This window comes from Panonychus citri, unplaced genomic scaffold (genome assembly GCF_014898815.1).
Source record: "Panonychus citri isolate SS breed McGregor unplaced genomic scaffold, ASM1489881v1 Contig00137, whole genome shotgun sequence".
Classification (NCBI taxonomy): domain Eukaryota; kingdom Metazoa; phylum Arthropoda; class Arachnida; order Trombidiformes; family Tetranychidae; genus Panonychus; species Panonychus citri.
The window spans coordinates 443124-458939 of NW_026515542.1; the positions used below are offsets into that span (position 1 = coordinate 443124).

Genomic DNA, 15816 nt, shown 5'->3' on the forward strand with positions numbered 1-15816 from the left:
AATTGAAATTATCACTGGTTTTGAGTTAATTGTTTCAATCTAATTTGATTTATCTAATGATATTTACAATACAATTAAAAGGGTAATTGAATTACAATCAAATATGAACAAAGTTAAATTAACAATTAAATGATAAATATTTACCTTTCCAATGAATGATTAATCTATTAGTTAATTGCTTAGAGATTTTAATTAATTGTAATGATGATACTAATTGTTACCACAGACTAAGTTCAATTAAAAGTTTAATCAAGTTCAAGGTTAATAAGTATAATAATTTAACTTGGCAATTAAGGCTAATTGTAAACTTGATTATCAAATGATTAATTGTCCATTTCCCTTAAATTGCTGTTTTCACAGATTTAGATTAGTTAGATTGTTATAAAACAATTAAGATAACAAGTTTACCAATTAACCGGAACAATTGATTATTGTTAATTATCAAGGTTAAATTGACTTTGATTATTAACAATTGTAATTTGATTACAATGATATTTGTGTCATGTTAATGATTGAATATATTTCTACAATTAAATAAATCATCAAACTAAATTAACTTCCTCCTGTTAATTATTATTATTTACCAATTCAAATTTTATCATTCAATTGGAAAACAAACTAAATCAATTCAGTAAATGATCAACAATCAAATGAGAATTAAAATTGAGATTATCAAACAATAAGTAATCCGATTAATCTGATTGAATGATTAATTTATTGTAGATTTTGTTTTGTTCCTAATCCTAATTAGTTGATAATCTTATCGGTAAACAATTAAATCAATTTAAATATCAAACTACAAAATGATAATTTATATATTATTACAATTAACTGATTGGGTGGAGTTGATTGTGATCATATTATTATAATAATCAAGGACACACCTTTAATTGTGATGATAATTATAACAATAATTTACATTATGTTTGATTGACAATGATTAACATTGGTGAATTGTTGAAATTTCAACAATTAAAATAATCACAATTAAAGTATTACAAAAACAATCAGCTAATCACGATTTAATTTAATGTTCATTGAGTTTTTTTCCAGTGTGTTAATTGTTTCATTGATTTACAAGTTTAATTAATGTTTTGAAAATCATTAGTAAATATCAATAATAATCATAATCAAATTAATCAGTTAATTGTTTTATATTTGTATCTATGTTTGTGTGTGTGTGTGTGTGTCTATCATTTAATTGTTGATTGTTAATTATTAATTATTTCAGGGAAAAGGGAGTTAGTCAAGATGGAAAATTTAATTAAAACAAACTGATTAAAATGGTTAATTGTTTACAATCAATTTAATTGATCAATTATCGACTAAGGTGATGACAATGTTGATAATTATAACGGAATATTAATTGTAACAATTGATTGTTGATTTGGATAAAAAGGTGACAATTAACTAAACAATCGGCTCAGTGTGATTTTGTTAATTCAATTGTGTACAAATACAATTAGTTTTGATTGTATTAAAAGTAATCAAAGAAAATGATTAAATTTTCATCTTTATTGTTGATTAGTTTAAATATCCTTTGGTCATCATTAATTGTGCCAATTAATTGTGACGAGTATAAAGTAATTTATATTAATCAAGAGAGACCTTCGTCAATTATTTATGGTACATTTAAATCAACTGAATCAGCTGATTTAACCCAATCAATTGTTGATTGTAATTTAGTTAACCATCCGAAAATTGTTTCGGAAATTTTAAAATCAACAACTGTAGATGTGAAAAATATAATCAAGACAATTAAAAATGTCGATACATTTGATTCGTTGGCTCGTAGTTGTGTCTCTGTTGGACTGACCACTACAACCTCGACCACAACCACGACAACTCAATCTCCATTGAGCTTATTGGTCAAACCTCGAGCATTTTCAATCTTTGGCATTCCAAGTGAAATGTTCATCGCCCCAGGAACCAAATGGTGTGGCCCAGGTAACCGATCGTTGAGCTATGATGATTTAGGTTCATCCGTTGAGACCGATAAATGTTGTCGAGATCACGATTATTGTCCAATGTCCATTAATGCCGGTGAATCAAATTATAATCTAACCAATTACACACCTACACCATGTAAGTTAATTAACTTTGATTCAGTTATTAATCATAAGTTATTTCAATCAAAACAAACTCTCACTTCCAATCTATTAAAGTTTTTCTCGTAGTCTAATTGTTGCATTTTATTATCATTGTTATCATTTAGTTCCAGGTGCAAATTAAAGGTTAATTGTTACACTTTGTATAATAATTGTAACCAGGAAACTAATAACCTTTAAATTTTTCTCAAGGTTAAACAAGTTAATCAACTGACAATCAGTAACATCGTAACAATTATTAGATAATTTTAATATCTCTATTACCTTGGTTACTTTTATGAATTTAATTTGATTGTTTATAAAAATGGATTAAGGATTCACCTTAATAATCCCCTTAGGATCCCTTTGTGATTCAATTGATTGATTTAATTTTGTTTTACCTTTAATTTAGATCACATTGTGATTGTGATCAACAATTAGCAACCTGCTTAAAAGAGGCATCTAAATCAGATATTGGTGCATCTCTATTTGGAGTAATTTACTTTAACATAATTAAATTTAGATGTTTCCGAGAAACTTTTCCCCAAAGTCAATGTCTTGAGTATTCAGGGTAAGAATTAATTTTGTAAAATTCTCTCAAACAATTAACTAATTAATATTTTGATTCTTATTTTACAATTAGACTTTCAAACTCAAGTGATTGCCTTAAATACGCTGAACCAGTTTATGTCCTACAAGATTGTCCCATATACACATGACCACAATTATCATCCATAATCAACGATAAAAGTGATCCAATTACCTTAATTGTTCAAAAGTTTAAATTAATAACTAAATTTAAATTAAATCTGTTAACGAGCTTATCTAAAATTGTAACACAAATTTTGTATTAGAAACAATCAATCATCAAATAAAATAATTCTGTAATTTCTGACTCTTTTACTTTCTAATCTCAGAAAATTTTGCTATCACCAATTCAATTTATTCAATTGTAACTTTTAATCAACAACAATTAACTATTGCAACTTGAAACTTTCGACAACTATGTCGCCATCTATTGAATGCAAAAGAAAGTACACTCCTGTTCTCATTTAGCGCAAATTTTAATGTGCTCGTTTTATTGAGGGCACCTTAGTGCAATGAGTTAACATTTAAGCTACAGGGTATGTACTGTAGTCCTGTGGAGGAAAGTTTTTCAGACAACAGGGAGGCAAATTGCAATAGATTTGATTTACAAATTATTAGGCTAAAACAAAAGAAAATTTACAAATTATATTAATTGACTGGTGGTTAGTTTGATTGTCCAAAGGTCCAATTTGATGATTGTAAATAAGTACCAAGTGTTGAAATGAAAGTGAAGATGAGGTCCAAAAAGTAATAATTTAACCCATTAGGTATGATACGAAGAAAAGGAGAAAATAAAATTAGAATTTCAATCTTTTAAAATGTGAAAACAATTATTTTGATTATAAATGTGAGGTAATTTTAATCAATTTGTTTAATTGTATTTAAAGTATAAAATTTAAAGTATGAGTTTGAGTTAGAGAAAAGAAAGTTGTATCAAATTACAAAATTTACCAAGAGAACAAAAATGGTTGAAGTTATTACGACGCAACAAGAGTCAGTTTTAAGAGTAACAAAAAACAACTCAAGTAACTGTTGAACTATCGTGATTTTGGTACCAACTTGATCCGTGTAACAAGATAAACAATAATAACATGAAATTAAATTTGAAATTCACAGGTAAAGTTAATTAAATTAGAGTTTATCAGGAGCGATAAAAAATTTGCCCATGTTTTTACGCAATCAACAGAGTCGCCATCTAGTTTTTTCATTTTTTACATAGAAAAAGCTTCAAGCCAATAGATGGCGACGGTGAAAACCCAATTGCGAGAACAGGAATGTAATTTATAGATACCGAAGTTAGTCGAAACACTGACGACTGACTGACTCGCGAGTTTTTTCGACTCACTTGGCTGTAAGTCGACTCTTCGACTTAGTCGAAGTCGGTGCTTTATCGACTCACTAGTCGACTCACTTGTCATTAAAACTTAAGAAATTAATGGAATTCAAACAGAAAAAAAGTTTGGCGTAAGCCTTTCTAAAAGATTTCTCTTTGAAAACTACATTTTCACCTTTCTCTGGGGCTAATTAAAACTTTTTATACTAAATTTAAAACCAGAAAATTTATTAGTTGGTACACTTGATTTTTGAATGGACGATATGACTCGAAATTCAAGTTAATTTTGCATTTAAGTCGACTCAAAATCGACTAACTTCAGTCAGCCGAGTTGCTTGCTGATCGACTGACTGACTGACTAGCTGATCGACTAGCTTCGGTATCTAGTAATTTATAAAAATTTTGCGTAACGTTTCGAGTAAATGGTGAGAGAACAGAGTAATTAAATGTCACAATTTAAATGAAATTTATTGGAATTATTAGCTTCCGCTTTAACTGGATTTTCTCCGGTAATTGATTGACTCCTTTTACGGAAAATTAAATCACCCAGACCTTCAAAATGGTCTCCCTGGGAAGATGAGAAACTACGAGCATAACCATCCTCGCTTTGAGATTCAGAGTATCGACGATTAACGACGATTGATTGATTGATCCAATCTTTAGCATTACCTAAAAAAAGAAATAAAAAGAAAATTGAATCAAACAATAATGGAGGCAAGAGAGAGAGAGAGAGAGAGAGAGAGAGAAATAACGGGTGTCAACAATAAAACGAATTGAGCTCTAAATCCAATCCAACTAAATTCAATTGGTTTTTGATAATTGTTATCTAAACAAATCGGCCACTGAATATCCTGATTAATATCTGATTGTCTTTTTATTGATTAATTTGTATAGACTACAATTATCTAAAACCAATTGAATTTAGTTGGATTTTAGAGCTCAATTCGTTTTATTGTTGACACCCTTTACAACCAAATAAAATGGCGAAATTGTCAACAAACACCAATCATATACAGTCGGAGAAATTGAGTTTGACGGTATTTTAAAATTATTTGCACAGAAAAAGTGAAAACAACAACTTATCAATGATTAGATAATCAAGAGATTCAAATTTAACATTGATTTGATCGACTGTATTAGAATGATTAACTATCGTCGAGGACAATTAATGGTAACACAATTAAAGGGTGTTTCGTTTAAAAACGACCAAAGTAAACAAACTTATCAATGCCTCAATCTACCTAAAAAAATGATATCAATGATGATTAAGTAAAAGATAATAAAATTGAAGGTGAAAATGAAAAACAACAGAGATCAAAGGCAGAGTGTTGACCTTTTCCCTATCATAACCTTCATTTTTATCATCTTTAGTTAAGTAACTGATTAGTTTGTTTACCTTTGTCGTTTTTAAACGAAACATACTTTACAATTAACGCTTACCAAGAATTTTCGAGGTTAAAGAGGTTCGCCTTTCAATAGTCCTTGGGCCACTTGCATCTTGGATAATTTTGAATATATCGTCTTCCATGATGATAATTATTATTGAGAAAAAGATGAGAGATTGGTGATTATTGAAATTAGAAGAAGATCAATTGATTAACAATTAGGTAAACACAGTTTATATTAATTGTCGGTGTTGTTATTGTTGTTGTTAACTGTGAATGTTTAACTAAATGAAAAGAGATTTTAAAGAGAAAGTATTAAGAGAGAATAAGAGAGAGAAAGAGAAACAAGTTCTACGTGATGAACTGAGGGAGAATAGGAAGATAATAAGAAGAGGGAAATAAAAAGAGTGAGCGAGGAGAAGAAAAAAAAGAAGACAGAGGAAGACAGAGAAGAAAAGAAAGACTTGTTTACAAGCTTTTCCATTTTGTTTTTCTCTTTCTTTCGGTTACCTAACAGGGAGAAAGAGAAAAGAAAGAGAAGAAACAACTGAGTTTGCTCAGAATAGAAAACCAAGAGTTTGTTATTGTTTTTGTTTCTTTTTTTGACAAAATGTTAATAAACAATTTAACTATTGGAAGAAAAGAGAAACAAATTAACGGCTAACAATAATCATAAGTGGATCAACAATTAAAGTGATGAGTGTAATTGTAGTTTATGAGTAAATTGAATTAAGGAAAAGAAGAAGAAAAAAACAAAAATAATCTTAATGTTTTTCTTTTCACTTTCTCTTTCTTTCTTTTTCTCTTCTTCTCTTTTTCTCAACTGTTACCATGAAGTCGAAACCAGGAAAATGTTAGATTTTGATTTATCTTTTCTATTTCTATTGGTTTACTAATCGTCATCATCTAACCCTAATCATCATCTGATGATTACACAGATGATGAAGGAGAAGAGGTGGTAAAAGACTCACATAGCCTTGAAAGAGTAACAATGGCAATTTGCCATTGGCAAATATAAACAAAGAGAGAAAGAGAGAGAGAGACTGAGAAAGGGAAAAAGTTCACATGATTAATTATCTGCCGATTATTTTTTGGGCTTGTTGATAGTCATCATCAGTTGAATCAATGATGATAATCTCATGTGACATGTCAAAAACTCAACCAGTGATCAAATGGTAACGATGTTTTCCATTTGATTAACCTCGTTGATTGTTGATCAATTGTATCGATACACGGAAAACAATGTAACTAAACAAATGAAAAGTATTTTTGTCAACAATCAACAAGAAAACCAAAAACCTCATCTAACCTAAAACCAGAAATACATAAATAAGAGATTAGTGATAATCTAATCTGAAACCGGCAACATTATTGGTTTATATTAATAAGTATGAATCTTATTGAGAAATTGATTGTTAGTTAATGAGTAGGAAACTTTGATATGATTTTTGATACAAAAGATTATGAGATAAAAATTTTCTCTCAATGAATTTACTGAAATAATTGATCCGTAATCATTAAGGTTCAATCGTTTATGTTGATCGGTTGAGTACAATTAAGGTAAATTGTCTGTATGTTTATTGACCTTAAACAGAATCGAGAAGAGAAAAAGAGAAAAGAAAGAGAAAAGTGTATACGTGATAAAAGTATCGTGATCACTTTTTATGTTTACCTCGAATCGAACATGAAAAGAAAGAAACTTTTTTGTTCTAAGGTGGCGCTGTAAGCTCGAAGACGAAAATGGATCAAGATAATTTATTACCTTCTACTGTTACCTTTATGTTTACAGTCGATGGAAAATAATTAGTATAATGATAACCATTAGAATGATGATCATCATCCAGATGATCATTATCATTCATCTGTATACAAAGGCTTTCAAATGTAATAAAAGGACATTAAAAAAAAAGGACTGACCAGGATTTTCCAATGTTCAATGACCATTCAAATGGTCAAGATTTTCTGGGCTCTTTTTTTGACTGCTATTTCTTTCCATGGATAAACAATGATAATAATAATAAATTTCAATAAAACCATAATAACACTTTGAGAGAGAGAGTAACCTTTACCTCTTTTGTGGTTCAATCATCATTATCATCATTCAATTGTGTTGTCATCATCATTATGTTCATCGTCATCATCAACACCCAAATCAGAATTATCTTCATCTCTCATCATTGAAATTGTAAACAATTTTTTTCTCTTCCTCTTTCTCGAAAGTTTTGATTTCGACAATTCGAAAGAAGAGAGAGAGAGAGAGAGAGAGAGAGAGAGAGAGAGAGAGAGAAATGTTCTTTCAATGGTTATGAGGAAAAAAGCGCAACCTCTTAAGGTAAAATTCGAAAATTCTTGCGCCTTACACTTTACTCTTCCACCTTTCTTTCATTTCCTCTTTCTTTCTCGTCTTCCAACCTCCCACTTCCACTCTCTCTTTCTCTCCCGAATTCTGATTCTTGTCTCATGAAAATGTATGTTCCATACCAGTAGAAGCTTTCGATTTATGAACCTTCATTCATCTTCATCCTCCATCCTCATCTCTATTCTTCTTCCCTCATCTTCTTCTAACTTTAAAACTTAACCTCAACTTCTCAAACATTTTCATCTACTTTTTCCTCTCACTCTCTTCATCTTCCCATCATCTTCTCATCCACCGAATATCAAAAACAAACTTTACCTTTATCGTCTTTCAAATATTCATCATCTCTGATATAAAATAGCAAAGAAAGAGGAAAATTTCCCTCTTCTTGCCAATATCAAAGTTTCTATCCTCATCATCCTTTAGTAGCTCATTCAGAATCATTTAGCATCCTCATCATCTTCTTGTGAATAACATTCTTGTGTTAAATTGTGTGAATTTAACTTCCTCATGTGTCTTCATCATCATGTTACCATGAAAAAGGATTCTTCCTGTTTCCATGATGATAATATAACAATAATATCTTTATGTGACCAGTTCTAATATTCATCAACTCACAATCTAATCTTACACAATTAAAGCTTATTAAAGTTTCACCCAACAGTTAAATCAAATTACAATCAATCAACTGAACAAATTGTTAATTGTTGCACGAACAAAAAAATTTCTCTTTCCATCTAAAACTAAAACTAAAACTTTAATTTCCTTTTAATTTCGCCTTATTAACTTAATACAATTAAACAAAAATCAAATCAAATTAAATCATAATTATATTAAACCATCACAATTTTGAACCAGTTAACCAAATAATAATTAACACTAAATCATCAAATTAATCAGAATTCAAGTTAAATATAAAGTTTCAAATTTGTTGTTATCAATTGAAAAAAAAATCACTCCCAGTTAACAAAATCCCAACAATTTCAATTCCAATTAGTAACAATTAACTAATTGAATCATTGATGAAAGTGAAATAAGATTAGTGATGAAATTGTTGCTGATTTAGTTGATCAACTAATCCTAATGGTTTCATTCAAATTGTTACACCGTCCTTACAATTGAAAATCAACAATGATCACCATATCATCCTCATCCTCATCCTCATCCTCATCCTCGTCATCATCATTATCATCAATGTCATCATATAATATCATCTGTAATGTTATCTTAATGGTAACAACTTTAACAACATTGAATGAAGCCAAACATAATGGGATTAATGGCTTACACAATTTAAATGATCAAGTTAATAGTAATGATAATAAATACCGTTATTCATTTTACTCATCATCATTATCGTCATCATCAGATTTTCAATGGAAACCTCATCTATTATTAGGAAATACTCCAAGTTCAACAATAACTCATTCAAATTTAATCAATTTTAATCATATTAATAATAATGTTGATCATTTAGTAGGTAAAACTTTAAATAATAATAATAATCTTAATTCAATATCTTTATCAACCTCTACTTCAACCTCAACCTTATCCTCATCTTCACCAAGTTCAACAATGTTAACTGAAAATTATCAACAAACAAACAGAAACAAGAAAACTAATAAAACCAATCAATCAACTAAATTGTCGTCAACACGATTAATCAGTAAAAGATCATCAACTGATTCATTACCTAATCATGTAATCCGTGATTCTTGTTCAGATGATTCTGAATGTATTTCAACTAAAACTCGTTGCATGGTGAAACAAGGTCTCTGTGGATGTAATCAGGGCTATATAATTGTTGATCTAGTTACATCAAGTTACATGGATTTATCATCGTCATCATCTCTCTCACCATCACCATCTTTAGGTTCACCTTCATCATTATCATCCTCATCTCAATATGTATCCAAATTTTGCTACAAATTGAAACATAATGGTGAACATTGTGAACACTCAGCTCAATGTTTTGTTCCCCATGCTACATGTGACCGTATTAATCCACCAATTTCAAATAATCAATCAGGAATCTGTAAATGTAAACAAGGTTACAATGAACAAGGTAAGTTGATTTACTTAAACTCCTAATCAATTCCCATCTCGTAACAATTAACCATCAAAATGAATCACAAAATCCACACATATTAATCTTATATGAATTAACGGTAAATATCATTTTTTACACTATTTTGGGGAAAAACTTTTTCATCGGTTTTTTTTTCTTCCAACTAATTGTTGGTAATTAAGACAATTAGTTTGATCCTGATCAATCTTAATTGTCAAATGATCACAAGCAAGAAATTCATTATCACGAAAACTTTTCTAGTTGAATAAACTTTTCGACTTGTAATTACCTTACGTTTATAATCATCGATCGAGTTTGGATACTTCATGGATTTCGAGCTGATTAAACTAATGAATATTGTGATGATAATAAGATTTGAGTGAGTGTAGATTGTGAGTGTTGGTGAAACACTTTGATTGATTCTGATTAACACCTTGAATTTAGGAATGGAAGTTTTTTTTTTCCTCGAATCAATTTGTTCATTGGTTGATGAGTTCAATTATAAAATAGCATCTTCTTCATCATCATTTTCTATTAATGTAATCGATATCAGCATCCTCATCAGTATCATCATCATGGTTAAAACTACAAAGCCAAAAAAATTTACATCAACATCAATCTGTGATTAATGCTGTTACTTGATTGAAAATAATAGACTTGACTGAATCCAAAATCGATAATAACAATAATGATAATACTTTAGGTGAGAGAGAGAGAGATAGAGAGAGAGAAGAGGAATCCAGAAAATGAAAGGAAGATGATGATGATGAGGAAGAAAAAGGATGAGGAAGAGAAAGAGATTGAAAGGAGAGGAAGAAGAAAAAAAGTAAACGTAGATTGAAAGAGAATCATCACCATTCGTCAGCATCCTCATCATCTTTTCCAATATAATCTTCTCTGTCGTTCTAACCATATATCTTTCATTTGCTCTCTCACCATCATCATCATCTTCTTCTTCTTCTTCTTCTTCTTCTTCTTCTTCTTCTTCTTCTTCTTCTTCTTCTTTGTCATTTTCCTTATTTGCTATCGTTTCATTTTCGTTCTTTACATCGTTATATTACTTTCATCATCTTTCATTCTCCAATGTCCAGTTTCATCTTTCTGTCGATTTTTTTATTCTTCATCTTTATTCATCTTCTTAACATCTTGTAAACTATAATGTAACATCAAAATCAATCAACTTCTTAACTTTCTCCCTCAGTCATCACCATCTCTCTCACAAACAAATCATTATCACTTCCACAGCTTAAACACACTTACTTAGGTTCGCACTGATAGTTCATAGTAATGAAGAGTTACCATGAGCTCAACTTACTCTTTCTCATCTTCTCCTTTCATGAGGATTCATATCATTTCACGTGAATCTCATCTACTTCCACCTTATCATCACCACTTATAATGTCCCACTCTATGAAGAAATGATAACTGATATTATCATTTTTAAAAGAAAACGAAAGTTCAAAAAGAATAGAAGAAAAAAAAAGTTCGTTCTTTCATTTTCATTATCACGATAATACTAGAGAAACGAAAACAAGACGAAATATTTTCACATCCAAAAGAAAAAGAAGATGATAATAACGAAGATGAAAGATATTCTTCTCTTTCATCATCATCATCATCTTCTTCTTCATCATTTTGTTATTTATCATCTTTTTCTTTAGATTTTTTTTTCTTTAACATTCTTATTTACTCCTTAATCTTTTTCCTCAGTAATCTTCATCTCTTTCACTCCCATGAATTGAACATGATGAAAATCCCTCTCTGTCAACCTTGTCATGGTTCTTGATGATCTTCCATCATCTTAATCAGCAGTTCCAATGATTTATTCAGAATTAGTTAACAAAAAACTTCTTGGTCAGTTTAACATCGGCCTTTGACTGGACAATAACAACATCAACAATTAATTAACATCAATTGGTATCGATTCATTTGAAATTGCAATTGATATATTCATGATTAGCTAATTGGAGAAAAATATGAATATTTATGTCTCATGATCAATTAATCAGTCAATTTTACGATCCAATCAATCAAGTAATTAACTTTATCCAATTCCCATGAATCATCATATTCAAGTTGATTCAGTTGATTAACTCTTAATTTTGCTCCAGTTAAAATGCTTACTATCTATTGATTTATAAATTAAAATCTCTAATCAATTTTAAATAAACAAAGTTTCAAAGTTAATCAATTGTAATATTAAATTTAATCTTCTCAATTGGTTTCGAGCTTTAATTTCCTTTGCCAATTTAATCTATTTTTACACTTTGATATTTCACCTATTTCACCCTCAACCCACTTACCTCCTCTTTCACTCTCCATGGTGTCAAAAAATAAGTAAATATCATCATCAGTTACAGGGTTGGTTACCTGTTAACCTCAAGTCTTATTTTTTTTGCTCAGAATCATCAAAACAGGTAAACATTTAAAGGTAATGGAAAACAAAATCCACTCGTTTTCAAGCTTAATTTAATCTTGTAAACATACAATCAATTTCAACATCACTCTTGCCACGTTGAATTTAAGGTAAATGAGAGAGAGAGAGAGAGAGAGAGAGAGAGAGAGAGAGAGAGAGAGAGATGAATTTGAAAAGTTCATAGACTAACTTGTCCTTGGAAAGACTGGTTAGTGGCTATTTGAGGCCTTGACCCAAGATCTTTTTATGATAGTAAACAAAATACCTTTTCAAGGTGAAAAATAAGGTAAAATTTGAGTAAGAACAAGATTCAAATGTGAAAAGGGCAAGTCCAAGCAAAAAAGAGCAATGAAATAAAAAAGTTCATCCCTGAATCTGAATCATCATCATGGAAACATTAACATCATTTATTATTATTAATATCTTTCAACTTTTTCTTTTCTCGTTTCTTTAGCTATCCCCAATGTCATCATCATCATCATCATCATCTTATTCATTCAACTCTTATCATCATCTTACCAGGTAAATAAAAAAAAAGATGAGGGAAAAAACAACCTTACAAAAAAAATCACAACTCTCCATATTCAATAATACAATTAGATTAATTTGATAATCATCATGAATGAACATAAAAAAAGATATGAATTACTTAATCATCTTCATCCTTAAGTTTAATAGGTCAACAAGATATCCTTCATTATATACATTTAATCATGTTCATATCTATGAACCGGAAATAATCATCATGATAATCTTACTTTTACTTGATCATCAAGGATCAACTATCAGGAAATTTATTTAACTTAATCCCTTTACTGTTGATCATCATCATTGCGATAATCAAATACATTATATATTAGTTAATCCCATTAAGATGTAAACAATTATTACACACAAACTGCAAGGCCAACATACAATTAACATTCAATCAAATAATGTTAATCAATAGTAATGAATCAATTATAATGATAATTAGATGATAATAAACATTGATTGTTAGTAATACCATTGGTAAACGATTAGCAAAAACAAAACAACAACTTTAATTAACCTATTCAATTGAGTAAAAAACAAAAAGGTAAACATAGTATTAAATTGTGATGGTTAATCAATGATAACCCAAACTAATTAACACTTATCATGATAAATTAATAACCGATATGAAGATCATGGGATTAACCAACTGAATTGATTAGGAAAAAAAAAGTTATTATTAGTTAATCGTATCTCAGGTAGATAGTGATTATTATTATCTGTATCATTAGCTATTTGTTATGACGGGTTAAGCTTCAGTATATTGATGATGATGAGGATGATGATGATGATGAAGATGGGGATGACAAAGTGAGTATATTTTTCAAGGTTAAAAATAATAAATTATGAGCCTGAATGATAATGATTGTTTACATTTTGATTTTTTCTCTTCAGACTGAAACTTATTCTCAGGTCGTTGTAACTGGTTTAATACACGCATCAGTTAATTGTTTGGATTTAATTTTAAACTCGAGAAAAACAAATCAAAAAGTTACCATAATCATTGCATGTTAACCAATCATCATCATAAGACTTTACACAATTTTCAAAGTTACCCTGGTTTTCATTATCCTTCAGACTAACTGAATGATCAATAATGCTCCAGGTAACTTGAAACCTCACATGATTGTATTTATATATCGGTTTTTACAGGGTGATGATTAAGTACCAGAAAAAAATTCATCATGTTTGCAAATCGTTCAACATGAGGATGTTGTTTTGCTTTCACTAATGTGACAATTTTGTGATTGCAAATGAATAAAAAAAAAGAGAGAGAAAATTGCAATTTGTAATCAAATTTTTTTCCTCTTTCAATTTTCATTATCATGAAACAGGGGAAAAATTATCATGGTAACAAACATCATCTATTATTATTATTATCTCGGTGAATTTTGTTTTCTGTCTTCTGTTTTCTATTGTTTTTTTTTCTTGCTTCATTTTATAAAAATCTTCAGGGGGATATGAATTTTACTCAATCTCTTTTACTGAAATTCAACCTGAAACTGGTTATTATTATTGTTATTTTTCTTCTTCTACTTTGTTTTGAATTTTCGTTGCTTCTGAAAGGAGTAAACATAATCTGAATACATCTGAACTTTCAGAACTTTCATTCTCAGTTCAAACTGCATGGTAACAATCAAGTCAATCATTTGGAATGAACAAAAAATAAACTGGTTTCCACTTGTTGTTGTTGTTGATTATTATTATTGATGATGATTGGGTTACCATTGATTCAGAACTTTTTTTTTTGTTTTCATCTTCTTTCTCTCTCTCTCTCAAAAATCTGGTTTCAATTGTTCATCATTTATCATGATCGCCATGAAAAGTTACAACTGTCATTGTTTTTCATGACATGATCAGTAATATAAGATAACATTATTATCATTACATAATTGGTGAAACAATCAAACATCTCAATGAAAACCTCATGATCAGAACTTTTCTTTTTTCTTCTTCTTCAACTGAAAATAAATTCTGATCATCATTAAGTTAATTGTGCCAACAGATTAGATTAGGAATCAATCAAAATATCTTATTATAAATTGAATAATCAATTTACACGGTACAATTAACTGCAAAATGTTAATCAACAACAATTTCAACTAATATCAGCTGATTGTTTTACCATTAGTTTAATCACAATTAGGTAACTTAACTGTTTTTTTGTCAATTCATGATTAAAACTTTGATTATCTTGATTGCGATTATAATTATTCAACTAAATGGTTTGGGAGATTCACATTTTAATTGTTACTTTTAATAGCTCACAATTACATTGCACAAATTTGATTGTTGATAAATCAATTTGCTCAACTTTAATAGTTTTCAACTTCTTCTCAATACTGATTAACTGTGACAATTAACAATCAATTTTTAGTAAAAGCCTTTTGATTTGCTGAAATTGATGATAACAATTAACTAACTGATTTAACTTATATAAACAATCAAATGGTAAACAACAACGGTAAAAGCTAATGATTATTTATTGGTGTCAAGTGGATAAGTTTAATCACCGAGAAGATTAACTTATAATTGTTTAGATTAAGAAATTAAAATTTTCTATTCCACAATCAAAAGCCAATCTAATATTCCAAATCCATTATCGTAATTTAAACGATTTTTATCTCAAGAATAATGTTCTGTATTACCATGTAATTTGTTTCTATTCCGATGGATTCAGATAAGAGAATTGAAAAGTTCTGAGTCTCATAAATTCTCATATTTTTTTGACAAAATAAATTTCTCGAAAATGACCAGTAATAGATGAATGTCCATCCATCATGTCATCGGAGATTATCACTGTTTCCTTTTCATGGAAATGAAATTTTTCACCTGACGCCATCTATTTATCTTCAGTATTATTAGCGTTTCAAAAGTGCTAAAATCAATATTATTCAGAGAACAGAATTGAAACCCATTCATTCAGAATTTCCAAAAGGAAAAGGTAAACATGGAATCAATAAATTCGATAGAGAAAAAAAAAGAGAGAAACTTATATTCGGCTAACAGAAGAAATGAACTTGTAACTTTTACCTTATTTCTAAAGTTC

At 29.2% G+C, this 15816-nt stretch overlaps 3 protein-coding genes across 3 annotated transcripts in view; 2 read left to right on the forward strand and 1 right to left on the reverse strand.

The window, feature by feature from the left end:
* Nucleotides 1-991: 991 nt before the first annotated feature.
* On the forward strand, nucleotides 992-2652 carry LOC128392864 (uncharacterized). Its single transcript, XM_053352953.1, has 2 exons — nucleotides 992-2085; nucleotides 2500-2652. Exons 1-2 carry the CDS (start codon nucleotides 1497-1499, stop codon nucleotides 2526-2528), a joined length of 618 nt encoding a protein of 205 aa, XP_053208928.1. The 5' UTR covers nucleotides 992-1496; the 3' UTR covers nucleotides 2529-2652.
* Nucleotides 2653-4219: 1567 nt separating this feature from the next.
* LOC128392871 (uncharacterized) lies at nucleotides 4220-5970 on the reverse strand. Its single transcript, XM_053352960.1, has 2 exons — nucleotides 5449-5970; nucleotides 4220-4677 (listed from the first exon to the last, which is right to left on the reverse strand). The coding sequence occupies exons 1-2, from the start codon at nucleotides 5534-5536 to the stop codon at nucleotides 4451-4453; spliced, it is 315 nt and encodes a 104-aa protein (XP_053208935.1). The 5' UTR covers nucleotides 5537-5970; the 3' UTR covers nucleotides 4220-4450.
* A 1847-nt stretch (nucleotides 5971-7817) lies between these two features.
* LOC128392843 (uncharacterized protein DDB_G0271670-like) overlaps nucleotides 7818-15816 on the forward strand; it is a 54968-nt gene continuing 46969 nt past the window's right edge. Inside the window, exon 1 of the mRNA XM_053352931.1 lies at nucleotides 7818-9814. Coding sequence (XP_053208906.1) covers nucleotides 8881-9814 — 934 coding nt within the window. The 5' untranslated portion in view covers nucleotides 7818-8880. The remainder of the gene's footprint in view (nucleotides 9815-15816) is intronic.

What these genes read in the sequence shown, in the direction of transcription:
- LOC128392864 (XM_053352953.1), top strand. Translation starts at nt 1,497, where the DNA reads ATGATTAAATTTTCATCTTTATTGTTGATTAGTTTAAATATCCTTTGG. An exon ending in CAATTACACACCTACACCAT is followed by an intron (nt 2,086 to 2,499) that starts GTAAGTTAATTA and finishes CCTTTAATTTAG; the next exon opens with ATCACATTGTGATTGTGATC.
- LOC128392871 (XM_053352960.1), bottom strand. Translation starts at nt 5,536, where the DNA reads ATGGAAGACGATATATTCAAAATTATCCAAGATGCAAGTGGCCCAAGG. An exon ending in TTTAACCTCGAAAATTCTTG is followed by an intron (nt 4,678 to 5,448) that starts GTAAGCGTTAAT and finishes TTCTTTTTTTAG; the next exon opens with GTAATGCTAAAGATTGGATC.